Genomic DNA, 16,368 nt, shown 5'->3' with positions numbered 1-16,368 from the left:
TCTCGAACTCACAGAGATCCACCTGCCTCTGCCTCCCAAGTGCTGGGATTAAAGGCGTGCGCCACCACCGCCCGGCTGACAAGGTAATCTTTAAAACACAGTCTCCCTGGGGGTGGTCTATAGTTACAATCTGGGCACAGTTCTTTCAGCACTACCAAGTCTCTTGGGATGTCCTATGTACACAAGGTTTAAGGCTCCTTCAGAGACCAGGCTATGTGACACCATGTCTGGCTGGTAAATTGAAAGAATTATGTTTACCGAACGTCAGCACACTGGTGTTCAGACACACTGTTGTCTGCTACTCACTGTGTGCAGAATGTGTCTGTTCGCTTTGCTGCGGCCATTTATGCCTTTCTCATACAAACCCAACAGAACCTATGGTTTAAATAAAGAAATTCAGAACTGGATGGTGGTGCACGCCTTTCATCCGAGCACTCAGTGGGCAGAGGCAGACAGATTTCTGAGTTCTAGGACTGCCTGGTCTACATAGAGAAACCTTGTTTCGAAAAACCAAAAGGAAAGAAATTCAGAACTTTTTTTTGTCATGGCTGTATGGGAGGTGTCTTTAAATTGTTTTATAACATTATTTATTTGGGGGGATGTCAGGGGTTCTCTTCTTGTACCTTGGTACTGAGGATCAAACTCAGGTCTTCAGGCTTAGCAGCAAGCACTTTGACCCACTAAGCCATCTCAAGGGAACTCTTTTTAAAAGAGTTTTTTGGTTTGATAGGTTTATATTTTCGAGACAGGATCTTCTATAGCTCAGGCTAGCCTCTAGCGTCCTGTGTAGCTGAGGGTGATCTTGAACTCCTGATTCTCCTGCCTCTGTCCCCAGTACTGTGACTGCAGGCATCACCACCACACCCTGTGGTAACTGTTTTCCTTTCACTGCTTCCCCTTAGATGAGTTTGGTGCTTTGGAGAGTGTGAAGGCCGCCAGTGAACTCTACTCCCCTCTCTCGGGAGAGGTGACCCAAGTCAACGAGGCTCTTGCAGAAAACCCGGGGCTCGTCAACAAATCCTGTTATGAAGATGGTACGTTGTTGCTCAGAGTTTCTGCCCTATGGTAACCCGGTGAAAGATGCCAGCTGCGGTTTTCTCCGCAGATAAACGGGGACCCCACAGTGCAACTGAAGGGTCCTGCAGCCAATAAGTGGCAACATTAGGATTTGGTCATGGTTCTCTCTGACCTGCTGCCTTGCCTGTCACACTTTCTAGGCTTTCTCTTTTTTGAGGGTGGGGTTTGGGTGGTTTGAAACAAGGTCTCTCTATGTAGCCCTTGCTGGTGTCAAGCTCACAGAGATTCTCCTACTTCTACCTCCCAAGTGCTAGGATTAGAAATGTGTGCCACCATGCCTGGCTCTAGGTCTTTCTACAGTCCAATAGTTACAGTGTTTGGTATGCCTTTTTTAAAAATATAGATTTGTATATGTGTATGTGCAGGTGCTCATAATTGCTGAGCCATTATCTCCCCAGCCCCAAGGTTTTAAAGTATTTTAATTAAAGTGTGTGTGTGTGTGTGTGTGTGTGTGTGTGTGTGTGTGTGTGTGTATGCATGTATGTATCCTGTGTAGGGGTATTTACATTTGAGTGCAGGTGCCCTGAGGCCAGAGAAGGGCACTGACTCCCTGAGCTAGAGTTCTACATGGTTGTGAACCACCTGATGGGGGTCCTTTGCTACAGTAGTATGCTCTCTTAAAAACTGAGCCATCTCATCCCAGCCCACTAATTCCTTAGGGCTAAAATTTATTGAACAAACAATGGATATATATTAGAGTAACAGCATCAATTAAATGAGGGCACTGTTTATTTTGAGGGACTTGCAAATTTACGCTTTGAAGGAGTTTAACTTTCGAAAAAGGCAATTTGAAATGAGGTTCTGTTTTGGTTATAGGTTGGCTGATCAAGATGGCACTGAGTGACCCTTCAGAGCTGGATGATCTAATGAGTGAAGAAGCCTATGAAAAGTATGTGAAATCCATTGAGGAGTGAACATGGCACCCCACTCCCAACAGAACTGTGGGGTAACCTGCTCCAGGATGCTTGTCTTAAATTAGTGGAGGATAGTAGATTTGAAGTAACTTTTAGCAATACTGATGGAAGGAAACTATTCTCTACAGTGCTACTTAAAAAACCCAACTTCCTGATGGGTGCAGATAAACACAATGTACATATGTTTAATAATCCCCATGCTAGATATTTAAACGAGGGGTTAAGCACTGGTGTTTAGAATTCTTAATCATCTATGGTAAAAAAAAAAAAATGGTTATGAAGCTGGGTTTGGTGATGAACCTATCCTTTAATCCCGGCACTCGGCAGGCAGATCTCTTGTTAGTTCGAGGTCAGCCTGGTCTACTAACAAGTTCTAGGCCAGCCAGAGTTACTTGGTGAGATCCTACTCAGTGAATATAAGAATTCCGTAATTCACTATAACAGTGTTATAAATCTCCCATAATATTGTAACTTGCCCACATCCACCACTGGATTTTGGCTAAAAGACTTCATGTGTCTTCTCATTGGCAATGCCTGGGAGCACAGGAAAGTATCGTACAGTGTCAGGTGCAGGACAGCACTGTCGTAATTTTACCACGTGCTGCGTTGGCTGCCATGTTTTTCCTCTATGAAGTACTGGCTTTGCAAAGCAGTGAGAAACAAATAAAACAGTTTTCCTCTTTGTTCGTCTTGGTTTTTATTTGGATATTAATGTTTCATTTAGTAACTGCTAGTTTTAGAAGGGCTAATTTTAATTCATAGGAAGTTATTTTGTGTGTGTAGTGTCTTATAGTCAATAGCTGTACCCTGACTAGTCATGGGAAATTATTTTAAAAAAATTAAGCCAGGTATGCTGATATTTTGTTTGTGCTCTAACAAGTAAAGTTTGTCTGGAGATCAGAGTGCACAGTTAGCCACTAGTTAACTTAACCATGGAGACCACACACCTTTGTTCCCAGCACTTGGGTCTCACACCTTTAATGCCAGCACTATGGCGGTGGGGACAGGAGTGATGTGGCTGGGTAGAAGGAAGAATATAATGCGGGAGGAGACAGAAGCTCACAGCCTTTTTTGGTCTGTGAATTTTGTAGAAGTAAGAACTAGTGGCTGGTTGCTCTGCTTCTCTGATTTTTCAGCTTTCACATGCTAATATATGACTCTGGGTTTTTTATTATTAAGACCAATTAGAATTCACACTACAGCCAGGGCCTGGATAGAGAGTTCACCGGTTAAGAGTAGTTGCTGTTCTTGCAGAGGACCTGAACCCAGCACCCACATGGTAGCTCACAACTGTCCCTAACTCCAGTTCCAGGGGATCTGATGCCTTCTGAGCAGGCACACATAAGGTGTGCATACATACATCCCGGCAGAGGGCACACAAATCTAAAATGAAAAAGAAACGTACACCTTAACCATGAAAGGCATGAGGAATGCATGGAGAGCTGTGCTGGCCAGAATCTCTTAGCATTGGCAATCTGCTGTGATTGGAAAGAACTCACTCATGCTTACCTGCCAGGGCAGACTGACCAGGAAGGTGGGTTTTCCCAGGTCGAGGTTCACCCATTGTCCTAGTGTGCACTAACCCTTGTTTTCCCCAAGAGCAAATTAATTTATTTGCAGTAACAGGAGATGGCATTCACTCCCCTGTGATAATTAAAAAAGAATGACGTTGCCATCTTCATTTCTCATCACGCTAGCTCAGAGGAGGGAAGATAGTGACAGATTGTCAGCATTGTACATACTGTGACCAAATTTAAGTCATACCCAGGTTTCCATCCAATAGGGATAAGCAGACACTGGAACTTTCTGATACGGCCTTAATAACTGTCCTTTACAGCCAAGTGTACTTACTGCCAAATGTTATTTCCAGCCGGCTAATATGGCATATTCTCTAATGTAGTCAATTATAAAAACACTCACTGGGGGTGGCTATATGCACACAAATGTGTGTAGCTAAACTTGGGGGCTCAAGCCTATAATCCCAGCATTTAGGAGGTGGAGGCAAGAGGATCAGGAGTTTAAGGTCATCTTTTGGCTACAGATCCCATGGTCAGTCTGGGCCCAGACAAGCTCACAAAGACACACACAAACTTCACCACCATCCAACAAACAAAGGAGAAGTAGGTAGGCTGTTCCTTCGTGTTCCTCAGACTCCAGCAGAGGGACAGGCTCAGACACACCTGGTGGCGAGTGAGTGGCAAAGGAGCAGTTTCCTCAGGAGAGCAGAGCACTCGGGAGACACTGCTGATGATAAACAACTGTCACCAAGGTTATCTTGGCATCCTCGCCAAAAAACATGGAGGAGTCATGGCTGACTGTTGTGTACTTGACAGTCAGGCTAATTAACCTTACTGCTTGGGAACCAGGTGGTAATTATGTTGAGTGTTTGTTGATCTTTCTAACCAACTATCTATTACTATACCCCAATTCACAGAGAAGAAAGCTGATGTGGATAAGGCATTGAACACAGACTGGTCACGGGCAGGATTCTCACCTTTCCTGGTCTAACTTTCATTTGTCCCTTAGCAAATGTAGCTGTTCTAATCTGAACACACAAAGTTTTAAATGCTTTTAAATCTTATGGTTGAAAAGACTTTAAGTGGAAAATTCTTACTTGACCTCATGTGATGTGCAAGTCAGAATTCATGTGTAGTAAAAAGGAGTTTAAAATCAGGTGGGGGGGGGGCTGGAGAGATGGCTCAGTGGTTAAGAGCACTGGCTGCTCTTCCAGAGGTCCTGAGTTCAAATCCCAGCAACCACATGGTGGCTCACAACCATCTTTAATGAGATCTGGTGCTCTCCTCTGGCATGCGGGCATACATGGAGGCAGAATGTTATATACATAATAAAGAAATAAATCTTTAAAAAAAAAGGTTTATAAAAAAAATCAGGCTGGGGGACGGCTCGGTGGAGAGAGCTCTGGCTGTGAAAGCAGGAGGACCTGGGTTCAGATTCTGGGACCCACCTGAAATGCCGAATGTGGCTGTAGGGAGACAGGAGGGGCTCTAGGTTCTGAGAAACCCTATCAGTGAAATAGGGCAAAAGACACCTCTATCTTCCAGGCACATGCATAGCGCTCTCTCCTCTCTCTCTCTCTCTCTCTCTCTCTTTCTCTCTGTCTCTCTCTCTCCTCTCTCTCACATACACAAACACAGAGTGAGCAGAACATATGCTAACTATCTGGAATATACACTCGATTCTGTTACCATTTCGGTGATACAAAGAATACTGCCTTTTCCGTTTTCCTTTTGGCTCATGCACAGCAAGCAAGCACTCTAACCATGAAGCCATATCCCCAGCCCTCTTAAACATAGTTTGCCAGTGGAATTTTCTTTTTCTTGAATGCTTTGTCTGATACAAGATCTCATCCTATAGCCCAGGCTGGTCTTGAATTCATGGCAATCCTCTTGCCTCATCCTCTGTAGTGCTGGGATTACAGGTGTGAGCCACCATGCTTGACTTTGATGTTTGGTGGTTTTTGTTTTGTTCTTGTTGAGTTTTTGTTGGTTTTTTAAAATTGTTGTTGTAGTAGTTGTCTCTCTCTCTCTCCCTCCATCCCTCCCTTTTCTCTCTTTCTTTGGTTTGGTTTGTTGTGACAGGGTTTCTCTGTGTAGTCCTGGCTGTCAGAACTCACTCTGTAAACCAGGCTGTTCTCAAACTCAGAGATCCATCTGCCTCTGCCTCCTGAGTGCTGGGATTAAAGGTGTGAGCCCACCACCTCCTGGTTTGTAGTGTATTTTTGAGACAGACTCTCATGTAGCCCGGGCTGGTATGGAGGATTTAACTAAAGACCACCTTTGTAAGTGTTCCAGCTCTGAGAGAGGGTATCCTGGCAGTTGGGAGCCAAGGATACAACAAATCACACGAGATTTATCGGGAATGAAAACCCCAGGAAGATGGCTGCTTTCCGCTGGGGAAGAAGCAGCAGAGAACTGGGCAGAACAGATTTATATAGAGTTTCTTGCTGGGTGGGGGTGGGGCCTGAGGACAGACACACACACTTTCCAGGGTGGCCTGGGATTGAAAGGATTATGTCGCTTGATCTTGGGGCAGGTTCAGCGATGGATGGGATTTTTTTTCCTGTAGGGCAGGGTTTGGCCACTCTCCCACCTTGAGGGGCTAGGAACCTTAATTATGGAAGTCTGGAGGTGGGAGCAGGACCTGGCCCCTTCTGTGCCTCAAGGGGTCCCAGCCACCAGAATAGTCTAGGTCTCCAGGGACAGTGCTTATGTTTAACACGGAAAGCACGCCTGCCACCTTAGTTGGCTTTAACAGCCAAAAATGTTGAGCCCCAGGTCTCCTGCTTTCCTCTCCCAAGCGCTGCTCCCAGGCGAGCACCACTACACCTGGCTCGACCTCAAGCTTTTGAAGAATTTTTTCAAAGATTTAAAATTTCAGAAATATAATAGGGGTTTAGAAAGATGGTTCCGTTCAGTGCTTAAAAGATCTGGCTGCTCTTCCAAAGCACCTGGGTTCAATTTCCAGAACCTACATGGAGTCTCGCGAACACTGGAAACTCCGTTCCAAAAGATCCAGTTACTCTTTTGGCCTTTATGGGCACCGGGCATAGAAGTGGTGCACTGGCCGGACAGTGGTGGCGCACGCCTTTAATCCCAGCACTCGGGAGGCAGAGGCAGGCGGATCTCAGTGAGTTCGAGGCCAGCCTGGTCTACAAAGGGAGTTCCAGGACAGGCTCCAAAGCTACAGAGAAACCCTGTCTCGGAAAAAAAAAAAAAGTGAAAACCCCACAAAAACCACCTTGAAGGTAGTTCCAAGGTTGACCATACTGGGGTTTAGTGGAACCACTAGAGGGCTCTCGGCACATGCTCCAGTATAAAAGACCAGTGCTTCAGACCTTAGACAGTTCCTCAGCAGGCTGCAAGTTTTGTTGTTTGTTTTCCAAATTTCTGGGCTTTTCTGTAATATTTAAAAGTGTCCACCTTCGGGTGTAAAAATTATGGCTGAGTGGCAAGGTCTGGTGGCACATGCTTGTAATTCCAGTACTCAGGGACAGAGGGAAGATACGGACTTGGAGGCCAGAATAGGCAACATAGAATGGAGACACATCTTGGTGATAGATGTGAAGCCCTGCGTTTGCTCATGAGTGTTGGGAAACAATATAATAGCTAACTTTAAGCATGCCTTTATTACTGCCTGGCACATGTGTATCCACAAGCAAAAACATCCTCATCAATAAATCTAAGTATAGGGGCTGGAGAGATGGCTCAGAGGATGGGAGCACTGGCTGCTCTTCCAGAGGTCCTGAGTTCAGTTCCCAGCAACCACATGGTGGCTTACAGCCACCTGTGATGAGATCTGGTGCCCTCTTCTGGCATGCAAACAAACATGGAAGGAATGTTGTAAACATAATAAATAAATAAATCTTTAAAAAAAATAAATCTAAGTATACATATAAACATTTTAGAGATGCATCATCCATTACATCTATGTTATGAAATGTATTGGGATAGCAATATGTGTGTATACAAACATATGTAGATATGGAGGTATATATATATATGGAAATATCTTAACAAGTAGTCATATTCTACAAGAGGACTCTGCTCCAACCTCATTGAATAATGTACCACATACATCAATCACGTCTTTACCTTTAATGCTGTAAAAAGTCGTCATTCATAGCTATTTTTCCAACCGCCTTTAAGTCACGGTGTTTTCCTGTCCTCCTGTAGGAATACTTTTTAAACCAGAAAGCAGAGGGGCCCTGGAACTAGACCTGAGTTGGGGGGCTAGACTTACCACTCAATGCTTCACTTCAGGCATAGGTTCCCAGCTTGGGGTTTGTCTTTCAGTGCTCAGAGGCAACAAGAGCAGCGCTGCTGACAGGTGGCCAAAAGTTCAGCGAGTGCTCGCTGCTACTGTCCCAGAAAAGTGGGCGGACCGAAAAGAACTAAACCGAAGTGGAAGGCACGTCCCTAAATCCTCTTCTGGTTGGTTTCGAAGACTCTGAAGGAGGGTCGCCAGGACTGCGAGGCCACACCATGCTACACAGCACACAAATAGAAAAGGAGTCTTCTTCATGAAGTTCTGGGCATGAGTTCCACTAGCACTAGCGGGATCTCAAGAAGGAAGGGACAATTCTGCGCTAAGGGACAAGTGCCAAATCTGCAGATACTGTTTGCCTGGCCTCTGACGAGTCCCTTCTTGAAGACGACGCAACTGGGCTGCCCAACGTCGACAGTGCCAAACCCTCGAAGGACGCGGGCCGCAGTTCCCCAGCAGAGATGTCACGATGCGCAGGCGCCGCTGGCCAGACGCCCTACACTACCCCACGGGCCGCTGGAGGCCGCGCGCGCACAGCACGGAGGGACCGCTCCCTAACCCCGCCCTCAGAGAGAGTCACCTCCCTGGAGCGGCTTTGTTGAGGCTGACGTCACTTCCGCCAAGCTGTCCCTCTCTCGGCCCGCCCCCGACGCGGTCGTAACCTGGGGCAACGGCCCCGCTCTAGCCTGCCCGCTGGGGACGATCCGCTCTGGGCCTTCCTTCCCTCACGGTCCCGTTAAAGAGTCTGAGTGGACGTGGCCACGTCCCCGCCCCGGGGAAGAGTTCCCAGGACACTTGGCAGGCGGGTGGCAGAACCGAGGAAGGAAGCAACCCTCCGGGCGGGTAAGTTAGACGAAGAAGAGGGACGGCGAGTCTGCATTGGGCGGGGGCCTGGCAGCCGCGCGCGCCTCGGGGGAGGAGCCGTTTTATGGGCGTGGTCATTGGGGGCGTGGTCGAGGGTTCCTTGGAGGCGCTTGGTGCAGCCCCCAGGAGCTGCCTGAAGTTAGGGCAAACCTGCCGTGTTGTTTAGCACTGTAGGAGCCGCTGGGAGGAAGGGGAAGGGCCTGATAAGGTGAAGCTGCTCTGCGGGTGAAAGGAAGGAGTGTGATGGGACCACTAGTAGAAGGGAGGAACCAGATGAGACGGTCTGGGCGCCAGGATCGGGCTTGTACTTTCTGTCTGCCTTGAGCTTTGGGAGCCTTCGGGAGGCCATCCTCTCAGGACTAGGCACCTCGTGAATTCAGAAACGAAAGTCGGAAAAGGGCAAAGTGAGACCCTGACAAAACCAAAAATCGAGACCCTGGGCTAAAACAAACAAACAAACAAACAAACAAAGGCGAGAGTTGAGAGTTGTAAGTGGTTGGCATAGAAGTGGCCTGATATCTAGGGGTGGTTGTACAGGCCCTACTTGAATTTGGAAGAACTCAAGGATTGCTTCATTATGGCAGCTGTCCCCCGTAGGGTACATGTCACAGTTAATTAACATAGGAAGATATTTTTATTGAGTTTTGTCTATTGAGACAGTCTTGCTGTGTAGCCCAGGCTAGCTGGAAACCTCCTGAGTTGTTGAGGGACGTCCCACCACACCTCCACTCTGTCTGAATCCGGATACCCAATACCCGATTCCCTTAAAGCCGTAGCTTTTAGTAAGATGAGGTGTAGAGCCATGAGAAGCTGTGGCGGGGTGTTTAGGAGGTTTGGGGAACCAACCTGCCTTGACATCAGTAACCTGGGCTTCTGCTTCTTGCCAGTCACCCTGCTTTCCGTGCTTGCTGATAGATGAGGGCTGTGTCAGTCAAATGTAGGGATCTCCAGCTAGTCCTAGTCTGGCTGCCCTGACAAAGGCTAACGTGCACACTGCCACTTTACTTTGGGGGCAGACATAATCGATCACCCCACATTTTCTTGCAGTGGGCAGGTGTCAAACTTCTCAACACATTCAGGTAGCCTCTGCTCATGTGGAGTTGATCATTGGGATAGGAATTAACATTGTTTTTTTTTTTTTAAAGATAGGGCCTTACGTACCTCAGGCTAACTGAATTTTTTAGTTAAGAATGACCTAAACGTCTAATCCTCCTGCCCAAATCTTCATCATGCCTGTTTGCTGGGGGTGGAACCCAGTGCTTTGTGTGTGCTGTTCAAGTGCTCCTCTTACAAAACTGTATCTGTGTCCTCCTTTTTTTTTTCATTCTTTGATTTTTTTTATGTGTATGGTGTTTTGTTGCATGTATGTCTGGACACCGTGTTGGCACCTTGTGCCTTCACGGGCGAGAACTGGCGTTAAAGATGGATGTGAGCTGCCATGTGGGTGGTGGGATTCAAAGCCAGGTAGAGCACCTTTTCTGATTTTCTATATATCCCTGACTATCCTGGACTTCACTGTATAGACCAGGCTGGCTTCAAATTCACAGAAATTCACCTGCCTCTGCCTCCACCTCCCTTATGCTGAGATTAAAGATGTGTGCCCCCATCCCTGGCAAATTAAAGGTGTTTTAAGGCAAAAGGACAAACTGTAGGACATCAGAGTCACATTCTGAATCTTAAGCCAATCAGTTGATAGTTCGCTGTGTTTGGAGGTCTGCTGTAGGGGTGTAGCATCTCTGTGTCCTGAACACATTTGGCCCATGTATGTATATCCTCAAGGTAGAACAGAAACCCCAGCTTCCTCCATACAGTGAGGGTTTTGGCATATGACATGGGTTCTGTTATTGAATATCTTTGCATTGTGCACAACGAGAGTGAATAACAAGCAGTCTGTTACAGAGGGGTGGAAGAACACTCTTTCATGCCGTAAGGGCTGGGGGTGGCAGTGTTACCATCCAGTCCCGACTGTCTTACTTCCGAGAGTAGGATCATGTATTACGTCATACTAAGAAACGTGGCTAGGCATGGTTCCCAGCTTCACAGTTTCAAAGTCTGACTTTGGAACCCATTTCTTCTCTGGAGATTCTGCAGGCAATGTAGTGACTTTTAATAATTTTCATTGCTGTAGAGTTTCTCACTGGTCCCAAGGCTCACCAGTTGGATCAGCAAACCCCAGGAATCCTATCTCTACCCCACCGGTGTCAGAAATACAAATGCATGACATACTTAACATTTTGTCTGGTGGCTGGGGATCAGGTCTCATGCATATGAGGCAAGCATTTGTTGACTTGAGCTGTGTATCTAGCCCTGATTAGGGTTATTTACTTATTAAAACACTATAGCTGAATTTGTTTTGGGCTATCCTAGCCCTTCAGAGACACAAGCCAGAGGATCATGAATTCGAGGTTAACAAGTTCCAGGACATCCTGGGCTCTATAGCAAGACTGTCTTTAAAAAAAAAAAAAATCAATCGAGAGGGTTTGGAGCAACAGATGGCTCAGTGGTTAAGAACACTGATTGCCCTTTCGGATGACTCAGGTTCCATTCCCAGCACCTACATGGCAGCTCACAATTGTCTGTAACTCCATTCACAGGGGATCTGACACCCTCAGACAGACAGACAGACAGACAGATATGCAGTGTCCATGTCAGAAACCAGTGTCCATAAAATAAAAATAAATTTAAGAAACAAAACAATAAAAGCAAAACCCCAAACTGGTGAGGGTTGTGCTGTTTACATCAGATGGCCCCAGCCAGTATAAATATGCATGCTTTATTGAGGCTTTAGATTCCAGGATTAACCTCACAACTCTGAGAGTCTGTTCTCCACCCCTGAACTACAGTCATACTCCATGTGTGTCTTTGTGTGTTTGTGTTCCGATGTACTTGAGTGTGTACAAGAGTGCAGAGAGCCAGAGGTTGACTTGGGCGTCTTCCTCAATCTCTACCTTTTTTTTAATATCTATATAATTTGAAGACTTATTTATTTTAATTTCATGTATACGAGTGTTTTGGTTAAACTTATATGCACCATGGGCCTGCCAGGCGCTCGCGGAAGCCAGAAAATGGTGTCATGTGTGCTAGAAGTGAAGTTGCCAGTTCTTGTTGGTTCAGTGCCAGAAACCAAGCCTGGGTCCTTTGCAAGAGTATCAAATGCTCTTAATTGTTGAGCCATTTCTCTAGTCCTCACCCACCGTATTTTTATTGAGACATGTTTTCTCGTTGAACCCAGAGTTCTCAGATTTTGACTAGGCTGACTATCCAGAAAGCCCCACGGATCCTCCTTTGTTGCAAGGAGAGGGTCCCTTGTTTGTCCTGGCCGCCTGGCTAGCTTACACCCGAAATAACCACACAGAAATTGTATCAATTAAATCACTGCTTGGCCCATTAGTTCTAGCCTCTTATTGGCTAATTCTTACCTATTAGTTTAACCCATCTTCATTAATCTGTGTATTGCCATGTAGCAGTGGCTTGCCAGGGATTCTAACTGGCATCCATCTCTGGCGGAGGATCTATGGCTTCTCTCTCTCTGCTTTCTTCCTCCCAGAATTCAGTTCTTTCTTCTCCACCTCCCTAAGTTCTGCCCCTATCAGCTAGGCCAAGGCAGTTTCTTTATTCATTAACCAATGAAAGCAACACATGAACAGAAGAACCTCCTACACCACTCCTGACTCCGCCTTTCCAGCACTGGAATTAAAGGCATATATCACACAACTCATGACTTTTTAGGTGGGTACTGGGGATCCGAACTCTGTTCCTTAAACTTGTGTGGCAAGTGCTATCTGCCTGAGCCATCTTTTAAAGCCTAGCCTAGGTGAAATACTCAGGCTTGTTAGCCAAGGCAGTCTAGCCTGAAAATGTAAGCTCCAGGTTCAATGAGAGACTATCTCAGGGGAGCAAGGCAGGTGAGCAGGACACCTGATGTGCACACTCCCATGCACACATTCACTGACCACCTGAGTAGACATATACACATGATATTTAATTTTGAAGCCCTGGGTTTCTGATCAGAGCACTGTGGATGTTGAGGCAGAAGGGTCAGCGATTCATGGGTTTACTACATGAGCTAGTCTGTAGTACATGAAGCCGTCTATAAAAAAGTGAGTGAAGAGTTGGGTGGTGGCAGGGTGGTGGCGGCACACACCTTTAATCCCAGCGCGCAGGAGGCAGAGGTAGGCGGATCTCTGTGAATTAGAGGCTAGCCTGGTCTACAAAGCAAGGTCAGCTAGGACTGTTACACTGAGAATCCCTGGCTCAAAAACAAAAAAAAAAAAAAAACAAAAAATGAGTTAAAAAATGGAAAATATGGGCTAGAAAGATGGCTAAGAGGGTTAAAAGCACTCACTGGCTGTTCTTACAGAGGATCCAGGGTTTAATACCCAACACCTCCCATGGTAGCCAACAACTGCCTATAATTCCAGCCCAGGGGATCCAGTGCTCTCCTCTGGTCTCCTAGCACACAAGGCAAGCATACATGCTGTACACATACATGCCGGTAAAACACCCATACACATTAAAAAAATTAAAATATATCTATACAAAGTTCTGCATTTTAGAGGAAATCTGCATATAATTTGTGAGAAACCACACAGAAGCAGAAACAGGAGGTTTGCTTCAAGTTTAAGGCCAACTCTGTCCCTAAAACACATTAGAGGAGTTGGAGAGGCGGCTGTGTGGTTAAGAGCACTTGTTTTTTGCAGAGAACCCAGGTTCGATTCCTAGCCCCACATGGAGGCTCAGTTGTCCAGAACTGTAGTTCCAGGGGGTCCAGTGCTCTCTTCTGACCTCCCCAGCACTAGGCACACACCAAGAATACATAAGCACATGCAGGCACAGTGCTAATATGCAGTGATATTTTGTTTGGGCTTTAACAAATAAAGCTTGCATGAAGATCATAGTTCGGAGCTAGCCACACTAGTTAGCCATAGAGGCCCGGCAGTGGTGGCACACCCCTTTAATCCCAGCACTTGGGAGACAGAGACAGACAGATCTCTGTGGGTTCAAAGCCACCCTGGCCTACGCGAGATTGAATCAGTCAGAAAGAGAAACAGAGCCAAAAGGTGGTGGCTCACACCCAATCACAGTACTAGGGAGGTGGAGATGGGAAGTGATGTGGCTGGGCAGAGAGAGCCTAGGGAACTGCCTGATCACGTGCGTCACTCTTCTTCCCACTCTGCTTTCCTTAAATAAAGCAAAGCAGCAAGTGTTGGCAGAAATATGGAGAAATAAGAGTCCGCTTACCCACTGTGGGAAAGCGTCTTGGGCTCCTCAGAAGCTTGTGGACCTCAGCCAACTCTGAGGTGAAACCTGGGAGTCTATGAGTCCCCACTATTCTTTTGATGTTAGCAATGTCATGTGTAGACCCGCATCCCTTGTGAGCTGTCACAGCAACCAGAGGTAGAGCCGATCCTAGTGTCTTCCAGGTGTCTTCATTTCTTTGGTCTTTATTAAATTCATCAGTCTTGGGTTGGCGGATGAATTAACAGGTCAGCGCACTTACCTCACAAGCCTGATGATTCTAGAGCCACTGTGTGTGAAAGAAAGAAAGAAAGAAAGAAAGAAAGAAAGAAAGAAAGAAAGAAAGAAAGAGAGAAAGAAAGAGAGGAAAGAAAAGACAAGACAGAACCGTTATCCCCTGACTTCCATTAGAGCGCCGTGGCATGTCCTCCCACCACCCCCTACCTCACCCACACAAAAGTTTAAAAAAAAAGAGACATTAGTTTTAATTAAAATTAGCCTTATCTTTTCTGACAGCAGTTGGAAACGGGTCATTTTGAAAGATTTATTCTCAGTCTTCTTGAATATATTAAAATATTTTACTTGAGATACCTGATTTAAAAAAATCAATATTAAAACCAAGTTGAATTGGACGTTGCAGGAAGAACATGTTAAAAACTATAAGCAGTCACCCCAGCAATGGATCTCTGTCAGGAAAGTGAGACTGTTGCAGAAAATGACGAACATGAGAAAATTCAAGGCGCAGAGGAAACCATGCAGACTTTAAGTTGTCCAGATGAGAGAAACGAAAGGAATCACGTCTGCTGTCTTCTCGGTGTCAGCGACCTCACGTTGGAAGAGGATGAGCGGATCAACGAGTTTGCCATCGGCACTGGGTGGGAAGAAGCCGTAAGTGTCTTCTTGGGTCTTTCTCACTTGGGTCTTTACTACAGGTCTTTTTCCAAAGTAGTTTATGTTACCAAAAAAATGTTGGCGTGAATATAGGAGCCTTGGGTCAGAAGTGAAATAGAGTGACAGCCGTGTGCACTCCTGGGCACAGATGGGACAGCTCTCCACGGACAAGTCAGCATTTAGCTCTTCTTTCAACACCTCTGTAGCCATCTGGGGCTTACTCTGAGTGAGGGTGCCCAAGCACCCAATAGGTAAAATGTGGTATCACAGAGATCACTTGACCAGTAACTGGACAAAGAAGGCTGGAATATTTCCAGCCCCATGCTCAGCGCCTGGGAGACCCGTAGGCTGTCTCCTCTCTGCTCTCTAGATTCTTGGGCCTTCTCCGAGCCAGCGTGGAAGCCGACATTTGAAACTGTAAGGCAGGTGCCTGGGTAGCACAAGTTCATAAGGAATGTGGGGCCTTGTGACTTAGTTGGCTGAGCTGAGTTGACAAGACGGCTCAGCAGGTAGAGGCAGCTGCAGTGCAAGTCTGGAGACCTGAGTTCGATCCCTGGAATCCACAGTAAGGTGGAAGGAGAGAACCAACTCCACATTGCCTTTACCTTCATGCTCATTCACACATAAATCATACATGCCTGTGTGAACTCACACATAGATTATACATGCCTGTGTGAACTCACACATAGATCATACATGCCTGTGTGAACTCACACATAGATCATACATGCCTATGTGAACTCACACATAGATCATACATGCCTGTGTGAACTCACACACATTCCATTCTCTCTCTGTTTCTCTCCAAATAAAAAATTGTAAATAATAAGGAAACTTGGTCAAATCCGAGATGAAATGCAGGGTTCCCAGGTTATACAACCAACGATACAGGTTGCCCCGTTTGAGTTTCAGTAAGCGATTCCTAACTACTTAGCATTATGTCCATCACAGATACAGTCCTTTATTTTTAGATGGCAGCTGCAGCCAAGGGGCTCCAGGGGTCGGGAGGCATTAGCTGTACCTTGGGCGCTCAGGAATCTTGGGTTCCCAGGACTGTGTCTGTTCCTTGCTGGCCCTCCAGCCTTTCTGAGCCATCTTCCTGGCGTTTGGGAAACTGATTGACAGTTCAAGGAATCCTTGGACGGGAATGGCAGCGTGGGTCCACGGTGCTAAGCTGAATTGTGTCTGAAGGGAGCCTTAGCTAGTCCCGTGGCTTTGTACAGATGCCACTGCCCAGGCTTCAGAAACAACCACTCCTGGCTAGCAGTTGAGATTAGCATCCACGACTGTAATAGCATTGCTCACGTGAGGCTGAAATAGTAAAGGCTGGGAGTTTTGTTTGCTTTTCAGAAGCAGAGGGCAGGAGTATTGTGAGTTTATGGCCAGCTAGTCTCCATGGTAATATGTCTGTCTGTTTTCTGTATGTGTATTTAAGATAAATGAGTTTTAAGAAAACAAATGTGGCTCAGATAAGACTGCGAGAACAGGAGTGTAGCCCAGATGGGGGTGGGGGGCAAGGCCCTGAGGAGTGTAGTCCAGATGGGGGGGGGGCAAGGCCCTGAGGAGTGTAGTCCAGATGGGGGGGCAAGGCCCTGAGGAG

General features: G+C 46.4%; 2 protein-coding genes across 2 annotated transcripts in view; both read left to right on the top strand.

The window, feature by feature from the left end:
• The window catches only part of Gcsh (glycine cleavage system protein H), a 10,751-nt gene extending 8,077 nt beyond the window's left edge, over nt 1-2,674 (top strand). The window contains exons 4-5 of the mRNA XM_005345733.3: nt 903-1,034; nt 1,894-2,674. Coding sequence (XP_005345790.1) covers nt 903-1,034; nt 1,894-1,991 — 230 coding nt within the window. The 3' untranslated portion in view covers nt 1,992-2,674. The remainder of the gene's footprint in view (nt 1-902; nt 1,035-1,893) is intronic.
• A 5,708-nt stretch (nt 2,675-8,382) lies between these two features.
• C4H16orf46 (chromosome 4 C16orf46 homolog) overlaps nt 8,383-16,368 on the top strand; it is a 10,414-nt gene continuing 2,428 nt past the window's right edge. The window contains exons 1-2 of the mRNA XM_005345732.2: nt 8,383-8,618; nt 14,518-14,765. Coding sequence (XP_005345789.1) covers nt 14,556-14,765 — 210 coding nt within the window. The 5' untranslated portion in view covers nt 8,383-8,618; nt 14,518-14,555. The remainder of the gene's footprint in view (nt 8,619-14,517; nt 14,766-16,368) is intronic.

This window comes from Microtus ochrogaster, chromosome 4, assembly GCF_000317375.1.
Source record: "Microtus ochrogaster isolate Prairie Vole_2 chromosome 4, MicOch1.0, whole genome shotgun sequence".
Taxonomy (NCBI): Eukaryota; Metazoa; Chordata; class Mammalia; order Rodentia; family Cricetidae; genus Microtus; species Microtus ochrogaster.
This window is presented reverse-complemented; position numbering and strand designations above follow the sequence as displayed.